At 32.3% G+C, this 21017-nt stretch overlaps 2 protein-coding genes across 12 annotated transcripts in view; one reads left to right on the top strand and one right to left on the bottom strand.

Moving 5' to 3' along the window:
• Nucleotides 1-587: 587 nt before the first annotated feature.
• LOC143071887 (NADH-quinone oxidoreductase subunit B 2-like) lies at nucleotides 588-20378 on the bottom strand. Of its 2 annotated transcripts, none has more exons than XM_076246548.1 (6): nucleotides 20317-20378; nucleotides 11134-11254; nucleotides 9717-9852; nucleotides 7216-7395; nucleotides 3729-3864; nucleotides 588-787 (listed from the first exon to the last, which is right to left on the bottom strand). In XM_076246548.1, exons 1-6 carry the CDS (start codon nucleotides 20330-20332, stop codon nucleotides 687-689), a joined length of 690 nt encoding a protein of 229 aa, XP_076102663.1. In that variant the 5' UTR covers nucleotides 20333-20378; the 3' UTR covers nucleotides 588-686. The 2 variants fall into 2 exon arrangements, with proteins under 2 accessions (XP_076102663.1, XP_076102664.1); XM_076246549.1 differs by lacking the exon at nucleotides 7216-7395 and adding an exon at nucleotides 6972-7151.
• The window catches only part of LOC143071886 (E3 SUMO-protein ligase PIAS2-like), a 39388-nt gene continuing 38683 nt past the window's right edge, over nucleotides 20313-21017 (top strand). For all 10 annotated transcript variants that reach the window (XM_076246547.1, XM_076246544.1, XM_076246545.1 and 7 more), the window contains exon 1: nucleotides 20313-20419. In XM_076246547.1, coding sequence (XP_076102662.1) covers nucleotides 20396-20419 — 24 coding nt within the window. In that variant the 5' untranslated portion in view covers nucleotides 20313-20395. The remainder of the gene's footprint in view (nucleotides 20420-21017) is intronic.

Raw genomic sequence — 21017 nt, 5'->3', positions numbered from 1 at the left:
ATATAATTGTAAAGAAAGTTAAGTTTGGCATTTTACAACGTTAAATATTAATGCAGAAAAAATTTTGATTTGGAAATTTTACTAATAGTTTAATCAAGACTTTAGATATTTACATTATGTGCACAATACATCAGTCTGAAATGTCTGCTTTTTACTTCCTGGCTGATCACTGGGATAACATGTATTTGTGTTAGCACATGATTAATTGGTTTTAACCCAGCACATTATTGGCTATACCAAGACAGGTCATCTGGAACATGTGGTGTGTTGCAGTCTGTATTCAATAGTCTATATGTCTAATATATTCTAAAGCGTAATTAGGTATTGGTGGCTAGTTGTCCTGTCCAATGTTTGTTTAAAATTCCTGGTTCAATTTGTATACATTGTGGCACATATTTTAAGTGCTATAAATCAACCAAACAAAAATCAACCATGGAGAATAGATTGTTAAACCTTCACAAATATATATATATATATATATATATATATATATATATATATATATATATATATATATATATATATAACAAGTCTAAATTGAAAACTACGTTCAAACCTATGATATATGTAACATCAAAAGCCATAAATCCTTAAAACAGAATAATTTAATCAACTTCAAATATGTCAAAGCACAAGTTTATATGTGTATAAACAGTTCGAAAGTTTTTGCACACAAGATTCCTGCTCTACTGTCTGTAAAAATAACTCTGAACTCGTGACATTCTCTTGATTTTCTTTTGTAATTGTAAAAATCCATACAGTAACGCTTCAGCTGTTGGTGGACACCCTGAAAAACAAAGATCAATTGATTGATTGTAGATCACTTAAGATCCAGTGGCATATTTGAGATAGAGTAAGAAATTTTGCCTTGCTAAGTTTTTAAAAGTCTTTAATTCTCTGCATTTGCCCTATATAAGGACCTGTACATAACAATGCCCATTCTATATGGATGTAGCCTTCTATTTGTACATTGGGTACAGTCACACCGATCCCACTTTGGATCAATTTTTGCATATGGCTTTTTTGTCCTGTAAGTTCTGAACAACTTTTAAGTACATAGAATGGAAATATTTAAAACAAAATTCAAATCTGATATAAACATTTGTAAAGACATTTGAACATTATATAGCTTTTATTTGATAGATTAATAATGCTTCAAGAATTTCAAGTAGAATGGACCAAACAAGTTCTGAGAAGCTATGAAATTTTATACAGTAAAGTACAAGAGTTAACAGATGATAATGTGAACTTTCAAAAAGGTCAAAAAAACTACTGTGGAATCATTTAATTTCATGGATATCTAAATTCACTGTTAGCTGAAGTCTGCATACAAGCCTATAGGAAATTTGTCATTCATTGAATATTAAATTTTGTGGCTAACTTGTGTCCATTCACTCAACGAAAATTGGTATCCAATGAATAATAATAAATCCAGAGAAGTGTCTATTCAGTCAAGTTCAGGCATGAAAAATACATTGGTTATCCAATTTTCATGCAAGTGTTCACTTTTATTTAAATTGTTAAAGAAGCTTTTCAAAAATCCTTAGAATGAATTCAAAAGGTCTGAAGTAAAACTGCTTGATTAGGTGACATTTATTTAAAAGTATCAGTTTACCCTTGTGAAAACACTCTTTTTTTAAAGAAAATCTGGTAGCAATTAAGAAAGATAATTATGATTCTAATGCAATTTGTATGTAACAATTTTTTTCATTGGCTAAAAGTTGCCGTCAAATCCACAGTTGACCAGGCGTAACTAAGGAGGGACAACCATTTTGAAATGATTGAATCAACAAATGTTCGATTACTACTATATAATCCAAAATAAAACAACACCTACCTCAAATTCGCCGTTTTAAAGTTATTTTATCCAAAATTTGAAGCGTACAGGTAACGTAATAACTTCCAGTTTGTAAGTTTTTATTTGTATGACGTCACGTTTACCCATGACGTCTTTGCGCCAAAATCATTTATAAAGTTTTGCGTATTTTTTTTTTATTTGTCAAATTTAGACATTTTCCAAGTTTTGTCGTATTATTTCTTTTTGAAATGCATTAGAATCGGAATAACAGTACTGTAGTTGAAGAGTTGCTACCATCAATTTTGATTTGACGGTCGCAAATCTCTGTTTTACTGTCTCCGGTACGCGTCGCCAGTAAAACTGCATTTGCGACCGTCAAATCTACAATTGACGGTGGCAACTCTTCAACTACAGTACTGTTATTCCTTAAATGTGCTGAATATTGAAACCAGTACAATTCTATATCTTTCTCTGACATAGGAATACAAACCTGGAACATATATATCAACAGGTACAATTCTATCACAGCCTCTGACATAAGGATACAAACCTGGAACATATATATCAACAGGTACAATTCTATCACAGCCTCTGACATAAGTATACAAACCTGGAACATATATATCAACAGGTACAATTCTATCACAGCCTCTGACATAAGTATACAAACCTGGAACATATATATCAACAGGTACAATTCTATCACAGCCTCTGACATAAGTATACAAACCTGGAACATATATATCAACAGGTACAATTCTATCACAGCCTCTGACATAAGGATACAAACCTGGAACATATATATCAACAGGTACAATTCTATCACAGCCTCTGACATAAGTATACAAACCTGGAACATATATATCAACAGGTACAATTCTATCACAGCCTCTGACATAAGGATACAAACCTGGAACATATATATCAACAGGTACAATTCTATCACAGCCTCTGACATAAGTATACAAACCTGGAACATATATATCAACAGGTACAATTCTATCACAGCCTCTGACATAAGTATACAAACCTGGAACATATATATCAACAGGTACAATTCTATCACAGCCTCTGACATAAGGATACAAACCTGGAACATATATATCAACAGGTACAATTCTATCACAGCCTCTGACATAAGTATACAAACCTGGAACATATATATCAACAGGTACAATTCTATCACAGCCTCTGACATAAGTATACAAACCTGGAACATATATATCAACAGGTACAATTCTATCACAGCCTCTGACATAAGTATACAAACCTGGAACATATATATCAACAGGTACAATTCTATCACAGCCTCTGACATAAGGATACAAACCTGGAACATATATATCAACAGGTACAATTCTATCACAGCCTCTGACATAAGTATACAAACCTGGAACATATATATCAACAGGTACAATTCTATCACAGCCTCTGACATAAGGATACAAACCTGGAACATATATATCAACAGGTACAATTCTATCACAGCCTCTGACATAAGTATACAAACCTGGAACATATATATCAACAGGTACAATTCTATCACAGCCTCTGACATAAGTATACAAACCTGGAACATATATATCAACAGGTACAATTCTATCACAGCCTCTGACATAAGGATACAAACCTGGAACATATATATCAACAGGTACAATTCTATCACAGCCTCTGACATAAGTATACAAACCTGGAACATATATATCAACAGGTACAATTCTATCACAGCCTCTGACATAAGTATACAAACCTGGAACATATATATCAACAGGTACAATTCTATCACAGCCTCTGACATAAGTATACAAACCTGGAACATATATATCAACAGGTACAATTCTATCACAGCCTCTGACATAAGGATACAAACCTGGAACATATATATCAACAGGTACAATTCTATCACAGCCTCTGACATAAGTATACAAACCTGGAACATATATATCAACAGGTACAATTCTATCACAGCCTCTGACAACAGCATAAGAGTAATGGTAATAACCTCCACCATTGGCACAACTTCCCATAGAAATCACCCAACGGGGATTAGGCATCTGATCATAAACCTATAATATAAAATAATACATTATTGCAAAACTTTACTCAAATGTTTTCCCCAACTGGATTTAGCACTTACTAAGATACCAACAACAGGGCTCACACTACTTCAGAATTATAGGGAGAAGTGACTTCTCTATTTGAAACTGATAGCGAGAAGTGGTGATATTTGAAAGAGAAGTGCTCATTCGCGCGGTGCGCTACAATGTCTGGATTTTACTATAGTATAAAGGGTCATATGTAAATAATGTTCTTTTTATATTATTAAATTCATATCTGAGTATAGAATTAAAGTAACATATCAAATTAAAAATTGTTTAAGTTTAGGTTCTTGTGAGAAACTACCAACTAAATATTTAATATCTAGCACTCAAAAAAAAAAAAATTTAATTTTAAAAAATGTAAAGAAATTATAATATATCAATTAAAATTTAATTCAAATCTATCTTGTGTATGAAATTCAGTGTTTCTCATCAAAAAATATAAAAGTTATTAAGCTGGGCCATAATATAATTAATAGTCTCAGAGTTAAGCAACTTTGAAACAATCCATAAAAAATATAGGGAATTATATACACCAATCAATTAGATGTAACCAAAAGTCTCTTAATGCGTGTGGAATACGTAATTTTTCCCTTTGGGATCAATATTCTTCTGTCAGCTGTTCCATACGTGCGTCCGTAGTAGTTTTTGTAAAAGTACGGATTTCGGTCATAGCAGGTCCGGTTCAGATACGTGGTTTAGAAATCGGTAAATGGCGGACGAATGCAAGAAAATTTACAAAAATAAACGATGTTTGACAAGTTATTTGGAAAGAAACATGATGTTTTTAATGCAATAAATGGATTAAACATTTACTGGAGACAACTTTTATCACGTTTAAATGAAGTAACAAACTTATTTTGCCGCTGAAATTTAGGTTGATGTACGTTTTCGAGTAACAAGCACCGGAACTTGAAGAAATGCACGAAGTGATAAAAAGTTGTATTTTTATCAAATAACCTGCTACACACTGCAAAGACAATGTTTCAACCTCTTTTCTTAAGATAATGAATCGTTTATGTCTAAATTTCTTTAATTATCAATAAAAAATTGGTGTTTCATCAACTTGGTAAAAATTGAAAATTATGTCCGATGACAGAAGCGACTGAAAGCGAGTATCGTCAAGAACAGGGCGACATGTTTTCGCTTTTGGGGGTCGGGGAAAGCGAAGTGAAGATCGGGAAAGCGACTTCTTTGCCCAAGTCGCCTGGTAGCGTGAGCCCTGCAACAATATAACAATGTCATGGAACTGATATCCACAATAAACAAAGGCACTGTTCATAGCTTATATGTTCTCTTTTTTTTCTTTCATTCTGTGATCAAGTGTGTTTAACCCTTAATCAATAATGCCAGATCAGACACTGATAAAAAGTTGTAAAATCACTGAATGGTAAAGATTGTTTTAATTTATCAGTTGGTAGTAAAAGTGAATATACATTGTATATTGTATACAACAATGATTTAAGTTGATTTAACTACTATTCTGGACAAAGAAAGATAACTCCAATACTGTGCAATTGAAGATTTCTTGCTATTGCTGAATACTGTGCAATTGAAAATTTCATGCTAACGCACAATACTTAATATAATAATTTTGGATCCTGATTTGGACCAATTTGAAAACTAGGCCCATAATCAAAAATCTAAGTACATGTTTAGATTCAGCATATCAATTAAACCCAAGAATTCAATTTTTGTTAAAATCAAACTTAGTTTAATTTTGGACCCTTTGGACTTTAATGTAGACCAATTTGAAAACGGGACCAAAAATTAAGAATCTACACACACAGTTAGATTTGGCATATCAAAGAACCCCAATTATTCAATTTTTGATGAAATCAAACAAAGTTTAATTTTGGACCCTTTATTATTCCTAAACTGTTAGGACAAAAACTCCCAAAATCAATTCCAACTTTCCTTTTATGGTCATAAACCTTGTGTTTAAATTTCATAGATTTCTATTTACTTATACTAAAGTTATGGTGTGAAAACCAAGAAAAATGCTTATTTTGGCCCCTAATTCCTAAACTGTTGGGATCTCAACTCCCAAAATCAATCCCAACCTTCCTTTTGTGTTCATAAACCTTGTGTTTAAATTTCATTGATTTCTATTTACTTATACTAAAGTTATTGTGCGAAAACCAAGAATAATGCTTATTTGGGCCCTTTTTGGCCCCTACTTCCTAAACTGTTGGGACCAAAACTTCCAAAATCAATCCCAACCTTCCTTTTGTGGTCATAAACCATGTGTTTAAATTTCATAGAATTCTATTTACTTAAACTAAAGTAATAGTGTGAAAACCAAAAGTATTCGGACGACAACGCTGACGACGCTGACGCCAACGTGATACCAATATACGACCAAAAAATTTTCAATTTTTGTGGTCGTATAAAAATTGGGGAAAAAAAAAAGAAACCCCCCCCCCCCCCCCTTTGGAGCAATTACCCCTTAAACCAATCCAAGCCTTCTCTTTGTAGTATGGAAACTTGTAATACTATTTTAGAGAAATCCATACACCAAACCACAAGTTATTGTCTGGAAACTAGAAAAATGCTTGTTTGTGGCAACTTTTTTGCCCCTAATTCCTGCATGTTTAGGGAATTACCACATACTCAATCCCAGTCATCCCTTTAAGATATGGAACCTTGTGGTACAATGTCAGAGAGATCCATACATTTACACACAAGTTATTGTTTTGAAACCACAAACATGCTTGTTTTTGACCCCTAATTCCTAAACTGTTGGGTACCATAAAATCAATCCCAACCTTCCTTTTGTGGTAATGGACCTTCAAGTAAAATTTCATAGAGATCCATTCACTTGAACAAAATTTATTGCCTGGAAACTAAATGTGTCTCCGAAAGATGACAACATCATAGCATTGTACGAAACCCCAAAAAGTTTGAGGTAATATACAACAGATATAAAGAATAAGTTTTTCTGCATGATATATTCAAACTATCATACAGTTTAGTTTTGAAATAGTTTTTTTTAACCTTATTTCAAACACTGATTGCAGCTTAAAATTTGTCAAGTTTTAAAAATGTAAATCAAACTGGTAAATAAACCTTACTCTTCTAAAAGCAGGTGCCATTTTGTTTGTGAGAGTCCCTGCTACAATCATAACATCAGACTGTCGTGGACTAGCACGAAAAACTATACCAAACCTGTCCATATCATATCTTGGTGCAGCAAAATGCATCATCTCTATAGCACAACAGGCCAGACCAAAAGTCATTGGCCAAATTGAACTCTGAAAGAGAAAATCATTAATGATTCTGATCTCACCATTTCTTCCTACTAATGATGTATCTTACTTTTCGTAAAGCTGGAGCCATTTTATTTGTCAGTGTTCCGGCTACAATCATAACATCCGACTGTCGAGGACTAGCACGAAAGACAATACCAAATCTGTCCATATCATATCGAGGGGCAGCAAAATGCATCATTTCTACAGCACAGCAAGCTAAACCAAAGGTCATAGGCCATAAAGAGTTCTGAAAGGAATTTAATACAGAAAGGCAATAGTAAGCATAATGAAAGCAATACAATAGTTATAGTTATCATGCTCAAATGCAGATAGATGAGTCATAATCATCAGAAGTTATTGTTGGCAATAATTTTATTTAGATCCATGACTTTCTACATGAAACCTCAGAAAGGTTAAAGATAAATGCTAACCAGTTTAGTTGTGCTAATCTTTATATTAATATGAAATTAAAAATATTTATCAGTTGCAGATATGGTTAATTAAGAAATATCACTCAGGGTAAAATATTTGTCATAAAGGGCTAACTCGTGGTAAAATCACCATATATTCAAGCCCCCATGAATTATTTCGATTCTTATAGGACAAATACTGCAATTGTTTTGGATCAAAGCGCTCAAGTTGGAGGCAAATATTTGCCATTCCCATAAATAAACGCACTATTAAATTGGCGTAAAAAGATCGGAGTTACTGAATTAGTGACATGCTTAAAGTTTCACAGATACGTTTTCAGATAGTTTTGGATGAATTTAAATGATAATTTACTTATAATGTCTTGTATGTTTCAAAAAAATGAATTATCCAACATTTTAGCATCGTTTTTATACGTTTTCTTGTTGTGAAGATTTTTGGTTTGGCAAGCATGTTTTTTTCCCGTAAAATGCTTATATTCTTACGTCATCGTTCTATGACGTCGATCCCATTCATTAAAAAGCATATGACGTGGGAGTACGATTGGAACAGCCCTGACAATTTATTCAAATTTTACCACAGGTGTGTACTCAAAGCGTTTGAAGGACGTCATGTTAGAATTTGCATTAATTGTCTGTTCTGTTGACATATCTGTGTAAATATTGGAACCGCACCCTTTTAATTTTTTTTTTAACATTTTAAGGTGTTCATGAGGTTAAACGCTCCTTTTCAAAATAGCTGGATCTGTGCCTAATCTTCTATTCTTAACTATTTTTTAATGACTACAAAAATACAAAATAATTAACTAATACACCAAATTCAATCCTCAAATCACAAAATTATTTATCAACTATTACTTATGACTGTTAGGACTCTTGGGTATAAAATTCTTTGGAAAGCATTTACAATTTGAAAAAAATAAAAATGTACAACAGTTATAGAGGTAGGAAGAACTATACACCATGAAGACAAATTTACAATTAAGTCAAATAAAGTATAAAAAGTAAAACAGTACAGTCTAGGCATGTCATGCTTTACACCAGTACAAATGTATAAGTAAAAGCTTTACAAGCAGTCTCTACATTGGGTATATACACTATTAGCCCCTTCAGTTTACTTATTTTTATAATACAAACTGACTTTTAAAGAAAAGACACATAGATGTTATTCCCCATAAACCTAATAACCCAAAATAAAATAAATTTGAAGACAACATATATTTGTTTTAAGTGTGTACATCAAACAATTAAATAACATGCCAAAAGACCATTTTCTTTTGAAAATACTACTGGGAGCTGTCAGACATGAATATCAAGAATTTTCAAATAATATTTTAATCATATTCATTCTCTAGAAAATTAACTGTCTATTGATTTTATTGTTTAATATTTTAGAATTTGTGTAAGGGAGATAATTATGTACTTTTTACAAACGGTATATTTTTCCAACATCTTTTTTTACCGCTTGTTATAACTGTATATAATAATAAATAATATTTGAACATGCTCTTCAAAGAAGCGTCAATATGTAAATTGCAATATGAAATGAAGACAAGCTTTGTAAATGTTAAGCAATGTAGATAATAAAAATTTCTTGTGCCTTAAAACTTAGGAACTATATATACATTTTATCTAGTTTTACAGGAGGAAAACATAAAACTGTGAGTGATTGCTCACTAATATAATGATATAATTAATCAGATTACAGACAGTTAATGAGTGATGGATGTATCATTGCATCACACCATATAGCATGCTCACAGCAAGTTTGATATCAAGCTTTTGAAAGCTCTGATTTGTTTTCCATAGAAAATTATCAAAAAAAATTATGATTTGGATGAATAGAAACCTAAATAGGACTTTGTCCCTTTTATATAATTAAAGTATAGAGCATTTATTAGAAATGATAGATATAAAATAAGGTAATCATGATCATAAGTAATGATTTAACTAGAACAGATATATCTGATGTTAACAGTGTATCAATAACAGCATGATCGTTTGATTCAAAATGGTTGCCTTTATTCATAGAATCAAAAACTTTTGACAAATATTTTGGCTGATGAAACAATACAGATAGATTAAAAAAGAGACCTTTGCAAATATTTCTAGTCGAATGTTGAATTATTTGATAATATACCTTCCTGCACCATGCAACTGCATCATCAATTCTCGCTGTTACCCATTGTGCTTTAGACGCATCTTGTAAAGCAGGTGTAAATGGTGAGTAAGGAATAGGCTCTGTGATCCCTGGTCCTGTTAAAGGTTGTTCTGAACTAAAAATAAATAACAGTAAAAGGTTAGCAAGAAATAGTCTAGTTATCCCTGGCCCTGTTAAAGGTTGTTCTAATCTACAAATAAATAAAGTGATAAGTAGAAATAGGACCTGTTAAATCTAGAGAGGAGCAATGCTATATATGTATGAAATTCAACTGTAAAATCATAATATCTAAGAGTCCTTTACAGTTAACAGTACATCATAACATGTTTATGCATTTTACATTGTTTAAGATATGAAAAATTATCAGGATTGCAATGAATTACTTCACATTGTACATGTCAGACAAAAGCTTTTCTTACAAATTTGAAAAAAAATAAAAATAGTTAGACATATTATATTTAGACAATTTATGTATAGTGTCTTGAAATATGAAATTTATTTGTATGAGGCTTAGAAACGGGGGAAATGTGAGGTTCTACCGAGCATTTCCCCTGTTTTGTGCCGAATACAAATAAATTTCATATTTCAAGACACTAAACGTATATTGTTTTTATACTGAAATCGATAAAAAATAAAAAAAATAAAAAAAAAATATGTAACAAACATTGTTAAAAAAAAGTGTTTGGAATTTCCCTCTTGGGGTAACATTTTGGGGTATTTCCCTATGAGCGTAGTCCAGGAGGTAAAACATTGACATTTTAAGGAATTAGAAAGGAAAAATGAACTTAATTAATAATATTTAATAAACATGGTATATAAAATACCAATTTGAAGACATAACAAGTTCAAATTCATAAAAGTTTGACCTTTGTTACTACACGTTGTCATGCTTGTGACGTGACGTTGTTGATGAAATACAGTAGTTCAGGTAAGTAGGCAGGGCTTACAGGTTAGTTGAGGTCATTGACATATAAAGCTAAAATTTATACGTATAGCTTTATCTGTATAGTAAAATAGCTGATTGCAGTATAAGAATATATTTTGTCCATAGGTTTCTGTCTCATTACTGTATACCCAAGAAATCCTCTGAGCTCTTTACACATGTAATCATTCAATGACTACATTTTTTTTTTCATTTAAGAGCTTTCTTCTACTCCAGACCATGTTATCAGAAATGCATATAACCATTTTCCCTTAATAACATTTATTTGCTTTGGACATATACATGTACAATGTATAGTCATACCCAATTTATTTTTAATATTGAATTTTCAGATTAAATATTTTTTCCCTTTGAAGTTAAATTTTTTGTTCATACATGTATCCTCTCAGAGTAACTTTATTGAATTTACCACTTGAACATTTCTGTAATTTATTGCTATAACTTTTTGTATACCTGTCTGTTTCTTGAACTGCCTGTTTCTGTGAGCCTGCTGACCTACATACTGCTGTTAATGGAGTTGGTCTTCTTAATAACAGACTTAGTGCTGGATTGAAACCGCTCTTCAACAGTAACACTGAAAATAGAAATATTTAATATGTTTTAAAATATATATATATATTTAAGAATAGAGGTTGGCATATTGGATTATAGATCTATTAAAGAATTAGGTTTAAAAGGTTAAAATAATTTTTGGAACTGACTTACAAAATGACTTATTTCAATGATTTACCATGTAAACATACATTATGTTCATCACTACAGTAACAGACATCGACATAGTTAAGTAAATGAGTGGAATGATGATGGATCAGGATGGTTGTTTAATGTCAAGCAGCAAATTAAAGGCAAATTCAGGATAAAAGTATGTTAAGGCCATATGCATAGCATTTTATGTATCTCAGTATTTGTTTTCTATGTTTAAATTGTCCTGAAGAAGCCACTGTAAGTGGCAAAACATGTAGACGATAATAAATATTTTCCTTTCAGTAATCTATGATGTTGTTGTCTTAGTGTAGCATAATACATTGTACATGTATTTAGTTGATTTTTGTGTCCAAAAGACTTTAGATCTGCTCTGAATATTGCGAATATACTTCTGACATTAAGCATACATGTGATGGACAGTGAAACTTAGATCAGGAGATTGGGAAATTTTAGTCAGGAGATTAAGACTCAGATCAGGAGGTTTTTTATCAACATAAATTTTGTCGTAAAAGTAACCGTTTGATGTAGAAATTGTCTTTTAAAGTGATTTATTTTTATATTTCCATCAGAATGTAATATGTTTATAGTACCCTTGTTGCCTTTCTATTTGAATGATATCTCATTATTAAAAAAAAAATATTGAGAAGAATCTGTTTCTTGTTTTGTTTTGTTTTTGATAATTAAAATTGTTCACTGCATGCAAATACATCATTATGACCTTTTCTTTGTGTATAGATTTGTATTCTTGTCTCCATCTCCTTATCATTGGTAACTGTATAGACAAATAATATAGAAATTTGATATACATGTCAGGGACAGGGTCTTGTAAGATGTACATTTGACAAAGAATTTAGTTCAGTCAAAAGTGTAAAATTGTGAACATTGCATTCAATTGATGATGAAAGTGATTAACAACCTTGACTGGCTTTTCAGCCCTCGCACAGTCGGAAATTACAACACATGGAAGTTTTTAACGACTTTGACTGACTATACAGCCCTTGCACGGTCTGGATTGGAAATTACGACAACAACAAATGGAAGTTTTTAATGACCTTGACTGTCTATACAGCCCTTGCACGGTCGGGATTGGTAATTACAACAACAACAAATGAAGATTTTAATATCTTGACTGGCTACACAGCCCTTGCACGGTCGAGCTTGGAAATTGAAAATGTCAGACTTACTATATAAATTTCAATTGAATCCTTGAAAAGAAGTCTAGATTGCTAAAATAATTTATAAATTTTTACAATTCACATTTTAAAAAGAAAAATAACTTAAAACAGGATAATTCAAAGGGAAGTAACCATTGTTTTTTTTTTTATATACACAAAGTTTTTATTTCACAATGGCAGTTAGCCAGAGGCAAACATCGTTGATTACCAGCATGTTTGACACCCAAGCTTGTCAAGTGAAGCCATATAATTATACATCTTCTTTGATTTACAGGTAAAATTTAACACAGCTGTCAATTACACTGTACGGTAGTAAGAAATTATCAAAAATGGCAGCTGAAAATTTTAATTCATGAAATATTTCGTACACAGGATTTTTTTCTCCTTAACGGGAGGACAGGAGGAGACTCCTGAAAACGGGATTATTGTTCTCCCGTTGGGAGGTTCACATGTATGATTAAGCAACAATCACATTAAAATTGTGATGTCAAATTTTACGTAATGGCAGACAAATTTGCAACCAAGTGTAAATACATCTAGAAGCAAGTAAGTATACACCTTGTTGCTATTTGGTAATCTATTTCACTTAACTTTTGACGTCATACAACAATCACTGATCCTTGTGATGTAAAAAATTTACAGGAACTTTTGTGATGTCCAGTTAAGGGGGACAAATACCGTTAAGGTGTATTCTATTATGACGTTCATGTACACGTTCTTCAAACGCTTTGAGTACACATCCCTTGTAAATATATTGTTTGGGTTATTCTGATTATACTGTTATGAATATGGTTTAACATCAGTTTACTTGGAACTACATATACTTGGGTTTACTATTACCAATGTACATTTCGAAGACTACTACGTCATATTAAGGAATTCCAGGATTTCCCATGGTATATTAATTATTTGAGTCATTAACCTAGATTTTATCCTGATAAGACGTCCCCACATGGATAAGCCACCAGATAGATGACCAAATGACTAAAGCCTAGGATTGTTATATTTAGGGTGTGTATTAACACATACACATGGTAACAAGAAATATCGGCACCCAAGTCAGAATTCATTTCGGCACCCATTTTGGACATTTCCGCATCCGGACATTTCAGGATCAAAACAATACCGCACCTCGTTTTTAAAAATAAATTTATTATGAAAAATTAAAGAATTGTTGCATAGATATTATAAGTTGTATATAAAACAAATATTAACATTTTTCAAAATATGACCAATTATTGTAGTGGGTAACTGTGGGTTGTGTTGTCAATAGTTTGCTGGACTATCATGATCATTAAATATGTTACATTCTCTTAATGTCATTGACTATTAAAAAGAAATTTAACAAATCTAAACATTCATAAAAAGAAGTGTTGACAACCGAAGCACTATCCCCCCAAAAAAGGGCAAGCCATGGATAACAGACAAACCCGGGAACAAATAAGACAATACACACAAGGACAAACAACAACATATCTATAATACTAAAATTACGAGGTCCAATTTGTCAGCCGTCATCACGTAAAAACGACGAATCAAAAAATTCAACTTTATATATAACTAATATAGTACAAAGGTGTAGATTAAAAATTACACCACTCCAAGCCCTTTTGTTTTCCACGTAATTAATATTGCCAATAATTAAGAAGTTCCGGGTTGAGTCCGATACCGATACCAATAGTATATTCACCTGTTACCGATTACCTTATCTGTACGTTCCGCATCTGACAAGCGCACCACCAAACGGTGTATTCAGGATTAATATGCTATATAGTATTACACGGGTCATAATCACAGGGTTGACACTACTTAATTGTCAAATTGTTACCTATTGTAGTATTTTAATCAGTTAGACTTTCTAAGATAACAATACGAATACTAAAAATCTGGACTAAAGTAAGGCGTATAGGTACAGTTTTCAATTTGTTAGTGGGCATGACGTAAAACAGCGAATCAAAGAATTCAATATTTATAACTAATATACAATGCTGTTGATTAAAAAATAATCCATTCCAGGACCTTTTGTTTTTCAAATAATTAATATTATCAATAATTGATAAGTTCCAGTTCGACGGGTTCAAACAGAAAGATTTGAAAGCAGAGAAAACTGTGTATCTTATAATCAGCATGACTTTATCAGATGACAATACTAATACTAAAATAAGGCTTGCGCATAGTTATATACTTTAATTCAGTCACGGACCCGCGATATACGGGTGTGTTCTAGTAACATTGAAAACTAATTAAAAACAAATGAGAAACACGGACCCGAAAAAACTTAGGCGACTTCAGGTGCTCCAGAAGGGTAAGCAGTCAGATCATACCCCAACCCAAACAATAGGCTTTAAATCCCCCCTTGTAACTTTACATATATAAACTTGCATAATTGATTGATTGACATCTAGTTAAAAACGTGTCATGCATAATCGGGACTAGACCACAAGTTCAACAGAGCAGAACGGCATAACATTAAATATAGGAAAGAGTTTGGGTTGATTTTAGATGACAGCAATCATAACTAGAATAATTCTTCCAATCGGGATATTTTAAGAAGTTACAAAAAACATAAATAAGGCCACACCAATTTGATTTATAGTTCTTTGGACAAAAGCTCCAAAAAATATGGGGTGAGCCAGCAACATTTTTTTTATTGTAAAAAATTCTTGAAAATGAGTTTTGTCGAGGCGGGTGCTATACAAGTGGAGCGAGCGGTATAATTTTTTTTAAAATTGTGCAATTTAGAAATTTGTGTACATGTTAAAACTGGGTAACTTCAAAGAACAAGAGGCTCTCAAGAGCCTGAATCGCTCACCTTAATTTTTTTGGTTAAATCTCTCATCAATGATTATTTTGGCTTTTCAATTTATTTAAATGTTCTTTGAATCGTCCTATTTTCTTCAAAAGCAAAAAAAAAATCATTTTCTCCTACGTTCTATTTTAGCCATAGGAGCTATGTTTCTGACATACAAGGAAATGAAATAAAAAAATTATACTAGATACTCTGAAACTCATTTAGCCTAAGTTTGGCTGAAATTTATACAGCAGTTTCAAAGGAGAAGATTTTTTAAAGTAAGTCAACATGATGAACAAATTGTGAAAAAAGTCTTTAAAGGGCAATAACTCCTTAAGGGGTCAATTGACAATTTTGGTCAAATTGACTTATTTGTAGATCTTACTTTGCTTAACATTTTTGCTACAAACAGTTTATCTGTATCTATAATAATATTCAAGATAATAACCAAAAACTGCAAAATTTCTTTAAAATCATCAATTCAGGGGCATTATACCTGAAAAACCAGTTACCCAATTCGGCTGAAAATTTCAGGACAGGTAGACCTTGACCTAATAAATACTTTAACTTCTTGTCTTATTTGCTCTAAATGCTGGAGTTTTTGAGATATAAGCCAAAAACTGCATTTTACCCTGTGTTCTATTTTTAGCCATGACGGCCATGTTTTTTGACGAAATAAAAAATAAAGCACAAACTTTATTTTATACACCCTACTGATCATTCAGTTGAAGTTTGGTTGAATTTGGTTTAGTAGTTTTAGAGGAGAAGATTTTTTAAAGTTAGCAAATATGATGAACAAATTGTGAAAAATTGTCATTAAAGGACAATAACCCCTTAAGGGGTCAATTGACAATTTTGGTCATATTAACTTATTTGTAGATCTTACTTTGCTGATCATTTTTGCTGTTTACAGTTTATCTTTATCTATAATAATATTCAAGATAATGACCAAAAACTGCAAAATTTCCTTAAAATTACCAATTAAGTTGCAGCAACCCAACAATGGTTTGTTTGATTCATCTGAAAATTTGAGGGCTGATAGATCTTGACCTAATGAACATTTTTACCCCATGTCAGATTTGCTCTAAATGCTTTCGTTTTTGAGATATAAGCCAAAAACTGCATTTGACCCCTATGTTCTATTTTAAGTAACGGCGGCCATGTTTTTTGACGGATCAAAAATCGAAGCACACACTTTGTGCAGGATAATCTAAGGAACAATCATGCTAAGTTTCATCCAAATCCATTCAGTAGTTTCAGAGGAGAAGATTTTTTAAAGTTAGCAAATGTGATGAACAAATTGTGAAAAATTGTCATTAAAGGACAATAACCCCTTAAGGGGTCAATTGACAATTTTGGTCATATTAACTTATTTGTAGATCTTACTTTGCTGATCATTTTTGCTTTTTACAGTTTATCTTTATCTATAATAATATTCAAGATAATGACCAAAAACTGCAAAATTTCCTTAAAATTACCAATTAAGTGGCAGCAACCCAACAATGGTTTGTTTGATTCATCTGAAAATTTGAGGGCTGATAGATCTTGACCTAATGAACATTTTTACCCCATGTCAGATTTGCTCTAAATGCTTTCGTTTTTGAGATATAAGCCAAAAACTGCATTTGACCCCTATGTTCTATTTTAAGTAACGGCGGCCATGTTTTTTGACGGATCAAAAATCGAAGGACACACTTTGTGCAGGATAATCTAAGGAACAATCATGCTAAGTTTCATTCAAATCCATTCAGTAGTTTCAGAGGAGAAGATGTTTGAAAAATTGTTAACGACGACAGACGACGACGACGGACGCCAAGTGATGAGAAAAGCTCACATGGCCTTTTAGGCCAGGTGAGTTAAAAAGAAGGAGAAACGTGCTCTTATGCATATAATTTGACGTATTTGTGCCTGTAGTACAGACTATACCATACCCAACTTTCTGGTTTACTTTGGTTTAGTATAATTTTGACTATTTTCATCAAATAAGCTTTAACTGTGTGAATTTTTATTTAAATTCACACATATGTATAGAATAAGGAGGAAAAGCAGATAAAGTTTAACTAGAGGACTTATGTTAGTTTAATAGGTAAATATATTGTAGGGAATACAATTAAAATATGTGCATATATTCCAAAAAATGCCCTAAAAAATATTAAAAATCTTTGATACAGTTGTTTTCATATATAGAAGTGATTGTTTATTGGCTGCTTGGCATCTAGTTGTAACTATTTATCTATAAAAGGATCAACATAATGAGTGAGGTGAATATTTCAACACCAACTTATATTGCTATGTATGTTGATCTCAGTCCCTTAAAATACATTATCTCCTTAAACAACATTCACATGCATTATTCTGATTTGGCAAAATACATTTTCCTTTTGTCCCTGAAACCTAAATGTATCTCAAACTGGAAGTGATTGCACCAATAATACATGCATTATTATTATTTGCAGGCCACCACCACTTTGGTCTCGAATATTAGAACTCTTAAATTGTCCATTACATAAGCGTTCGGAGTGCATGTCAATAGACTAAAAAGGGGATATATGGGTTTTTTATCAATTTGAAAATAAGACTTTTATGTCATTTTTTTTTAAATCTGTGAATTTAATATCAATTTCATCTAAGACAGATAGCTCTTTCTATGTCTGTTGTAGATTACTCCGACGTCCAACGGCTGTTTTGCCTGACAAGCTTGGGCCGTTGGACAACACCATATCATGTCTGGAAAACAGCCGTGGTTGTACGTCAGATTAGTCTCGGAATATGTCTGTTGAAACAATGATCAGGAATAACAATAGTTTCTAACGAGTACTGTTGTGATTGTGGTCGTCTAACGAAAGACTTTTTTTATTTTGTCTTCTTAAACAAGTCTTAATAGGTAAAACGAAATCAATTCCAAATAACTGTGTGTTGAATAACTACTTGTCCTATGCAATGATCTGACACAACTTCATGTTGGCATCCCGATTTTTGACCTTTTATTAACAAATCGATTTATCACAAGTGAGTTTGATTTGACTGGAGTGATATATGCACAAGAAAAACGTCTACGAGAAAAAAAAATGTCAAGGATAAACTAATTATGGAGCGGCATGCGGCCCAAAAATTAGCGGAAGCGGTAATTATTTTTTTTTTATTGAAAAGTCAATTTCTCCAAAACAGGAGCGGGAAAATCCAAAGAACTATTAATCAAATTGGTGTGGCCTAACCATGACTTAAATTTCCATCCAGAACAAAAAAAAAAACCAAAACAAATCAAAATTTACAATATTCGAAAATCCTCCCACACATACCCTTCCAAAAAACTGACAATGACTAAAATATGAAGAAAAATTTCTAAATCGGAAGTTGGGTGCAAATACAATTTTTTATTTTTTTTTTTATGACCAATCAATCTGACAGAGATCAGAGGCAGGACTAAAAGGTGGAATCGAGGCGATTTACCAAAGAAGATGGACTGAGAACACTTCTTTTACACTTACTCATATATGACCAGTTACCCCAATACATGGGGTAAGTAGTCATTTTTCGCTGTTGGATCTAGACCATGATAACCCCTTGAAAGAAAATAAACAAAATGCCTACAAATATGAAGAAAGATCTACACAGAATTTATTGGGACACAGGGGGAAAATATTATTTATGCACCAGCGAGCTGAAGCATGTGTATACACTTACATGTAATGTGTCCACTTACCCCATTCTCCCCTTTATATATACAACTCTCTTAACATCAACCCACAATGTTAGTTCTGTAAATTTAATTTTGCATATAATTACATGTACATTATTCATTATTCAAATTTATTTCATTCCATATGAATATATTTTTTGTTAAGATATTCTGATTTTCAATTCATATTCATATTGTATTCATGTACATGTATTCAATAATGTATTTTATTGCAGATTATTGATGAATACCCTTCGATAGTAGTAGACCGTTCTTTCGACATTCCAGAGCAAGTACAAGAAGATTTTATAGCAGATGAGTCTATAGGTTATAAATAGTGCAGGAGACAAATTAATAACAGTCAAACATAATTGCTATATATATTCACACTAAACATGCAAATTGATTTCATGCCCTCATACATAAACAGTGCCAGGAAATTTTAATTTTTGGTTGACTATATTTAGATCAAAGATAAAAATAATTTATAAGGTGCCGATTTGTCTGGGGGCCGAATTATCTTTCACAGGTGCCGATTTGATTTGTCCGGTACCGATTTGTCTGGGTGTTGAACTGTCTAGAATTTGATACACCATGTACACACAACCCTGTAAACAGATAGAATCATTAAAGTATATTCGCCCAACTAAGAACTGGCTATACAGAACTCAATTACTACAAGAACCGAGTAGGCCAAACCAACGCCATAGAGTCCTGCAACTGTGGAGCACCTGAAACGCCTCAACATTTTCTTCTGGAATGTCCCTGCTATGAAAACGAACGAGAAGATATGTTACACCAAATATCCATAGAGGTCGGGGTCAGAAACTTGAATTTAGCTACTATGCTAACGAGACTGAACGGCGAGAACACAGAAGAGACAAAAGCCAAACTACAAACAGTGGCACATTACATTGACAGAACGGGCAGATTTAATACTACTGTCCCACAATCCCAATCTTAACCAGCGCATACCCATTTAAAGCATAGAGAAGAAAATAAGTTGAGGAAAACGCACCAGAGGAAAACCGCACATTGAGACAATTCGTGCCAAAAGGCCTTAAGATTTTGTATTTGAAGAAGAAGAAGAAAAACAAATATATCTCCCCCCTTTTTTAATTCGCGTGAAAACGTTCAACTGTATAAAATTTAATGCATGGGAGAGGATGATCTATGTGTGTCCTAAAAGCATGACAATGATTTTTATGTCTGCACCGAATGGCGATGCTGTAACGATTCTAGTTGTCTTTTTAAAGGAATTTGTCCTTTAAAGTTTCATAACCTACAATTTTTCCCAGCCATTGCTGTGTTTTTAGCGGAAATGAGGTCAACATTTTCTAGCGCTTGCGCATTAAATTAAACAAAATGGCGGACGCTGGAGAGCTCAAGGTAAGTGTCGTTCAATTTTTCTATCGATTCATAAAATTTATTGAAAGTATGTGTATTTTAAGGTTTGTACCGAATACATAGATGTATTTTCTTTCCTGTAAACCTAAATTTATATATATTTTCGACTTCTAGATTAACATAAAGAAGCTTTTATTTCGATATTTTTGACATCCTCGTCAACTAGCAGTGACCTAGATTTGAAAACAATGTGTTTTTGGTCGATAATTTAATATCCCATGGAATTCGGCCATAATATATAGTTAGTTTAATCAGAACTATTAACAACGGTCATGTAAATTGAACAGATATTAAATTTTCGAACAACTTTTTTCACATTGAATGTTTAAAATCACGAAGCGGGAACATTTTATCGTCACGGCTAATAGATCCAAGGAGTGTCAAGGTCGTTCTATTTATAAACTATGTTGGAAGTTTGATAGAAAACCGAAAATAATTTTTATGTTTATATTTTTGCTTAATTTTAAATTCAAGAGGGAAATTTCCAAGTTAAGCGTTAATGACTTCCCTAATTTCAAAGAAACCTACTGTTGTGTAACTGAACTTGTTTTTTTGTTTTAACATAATATGAGGAAAATGT

Source organism: Mytilus galloprovincialis, chromosome 4, assembly GCF_965363235.1.
Source record: "Mytilus galloprovincialis chromosome 4, xbMytGall1.hap1.1, whole genome shotgun sequence".
NCBI lineage: Eukaryota > Metazoa > Mollusca > Bivalvia > Mytilida > Mytilidae > Mytilus > Mytilus galloprovincialis.
This window is presented reverse-complemented; position numbering and strand designations above follow the sequence as displayed.

Excerpts from the sequence above, each read along its gene's own strand:
- LOC143071887 (XM_076246548.1), bottom strand. Across the intron at positions 9,853-11,133 it reads GCAGTTCAAGAAACAGACAG|TTCAGAACAACCTTTAACAG; the intron begins GTATACAAAAAG and ends ATTTATTTTTAG. Across the intron at positions 788-3,728 it reads TGTTGATATATATGTTCCAG|GGTGTCCACCAACAGCTGAA; the intron begins GTTTGTATACTT and ends TTTGTTTTTCAG.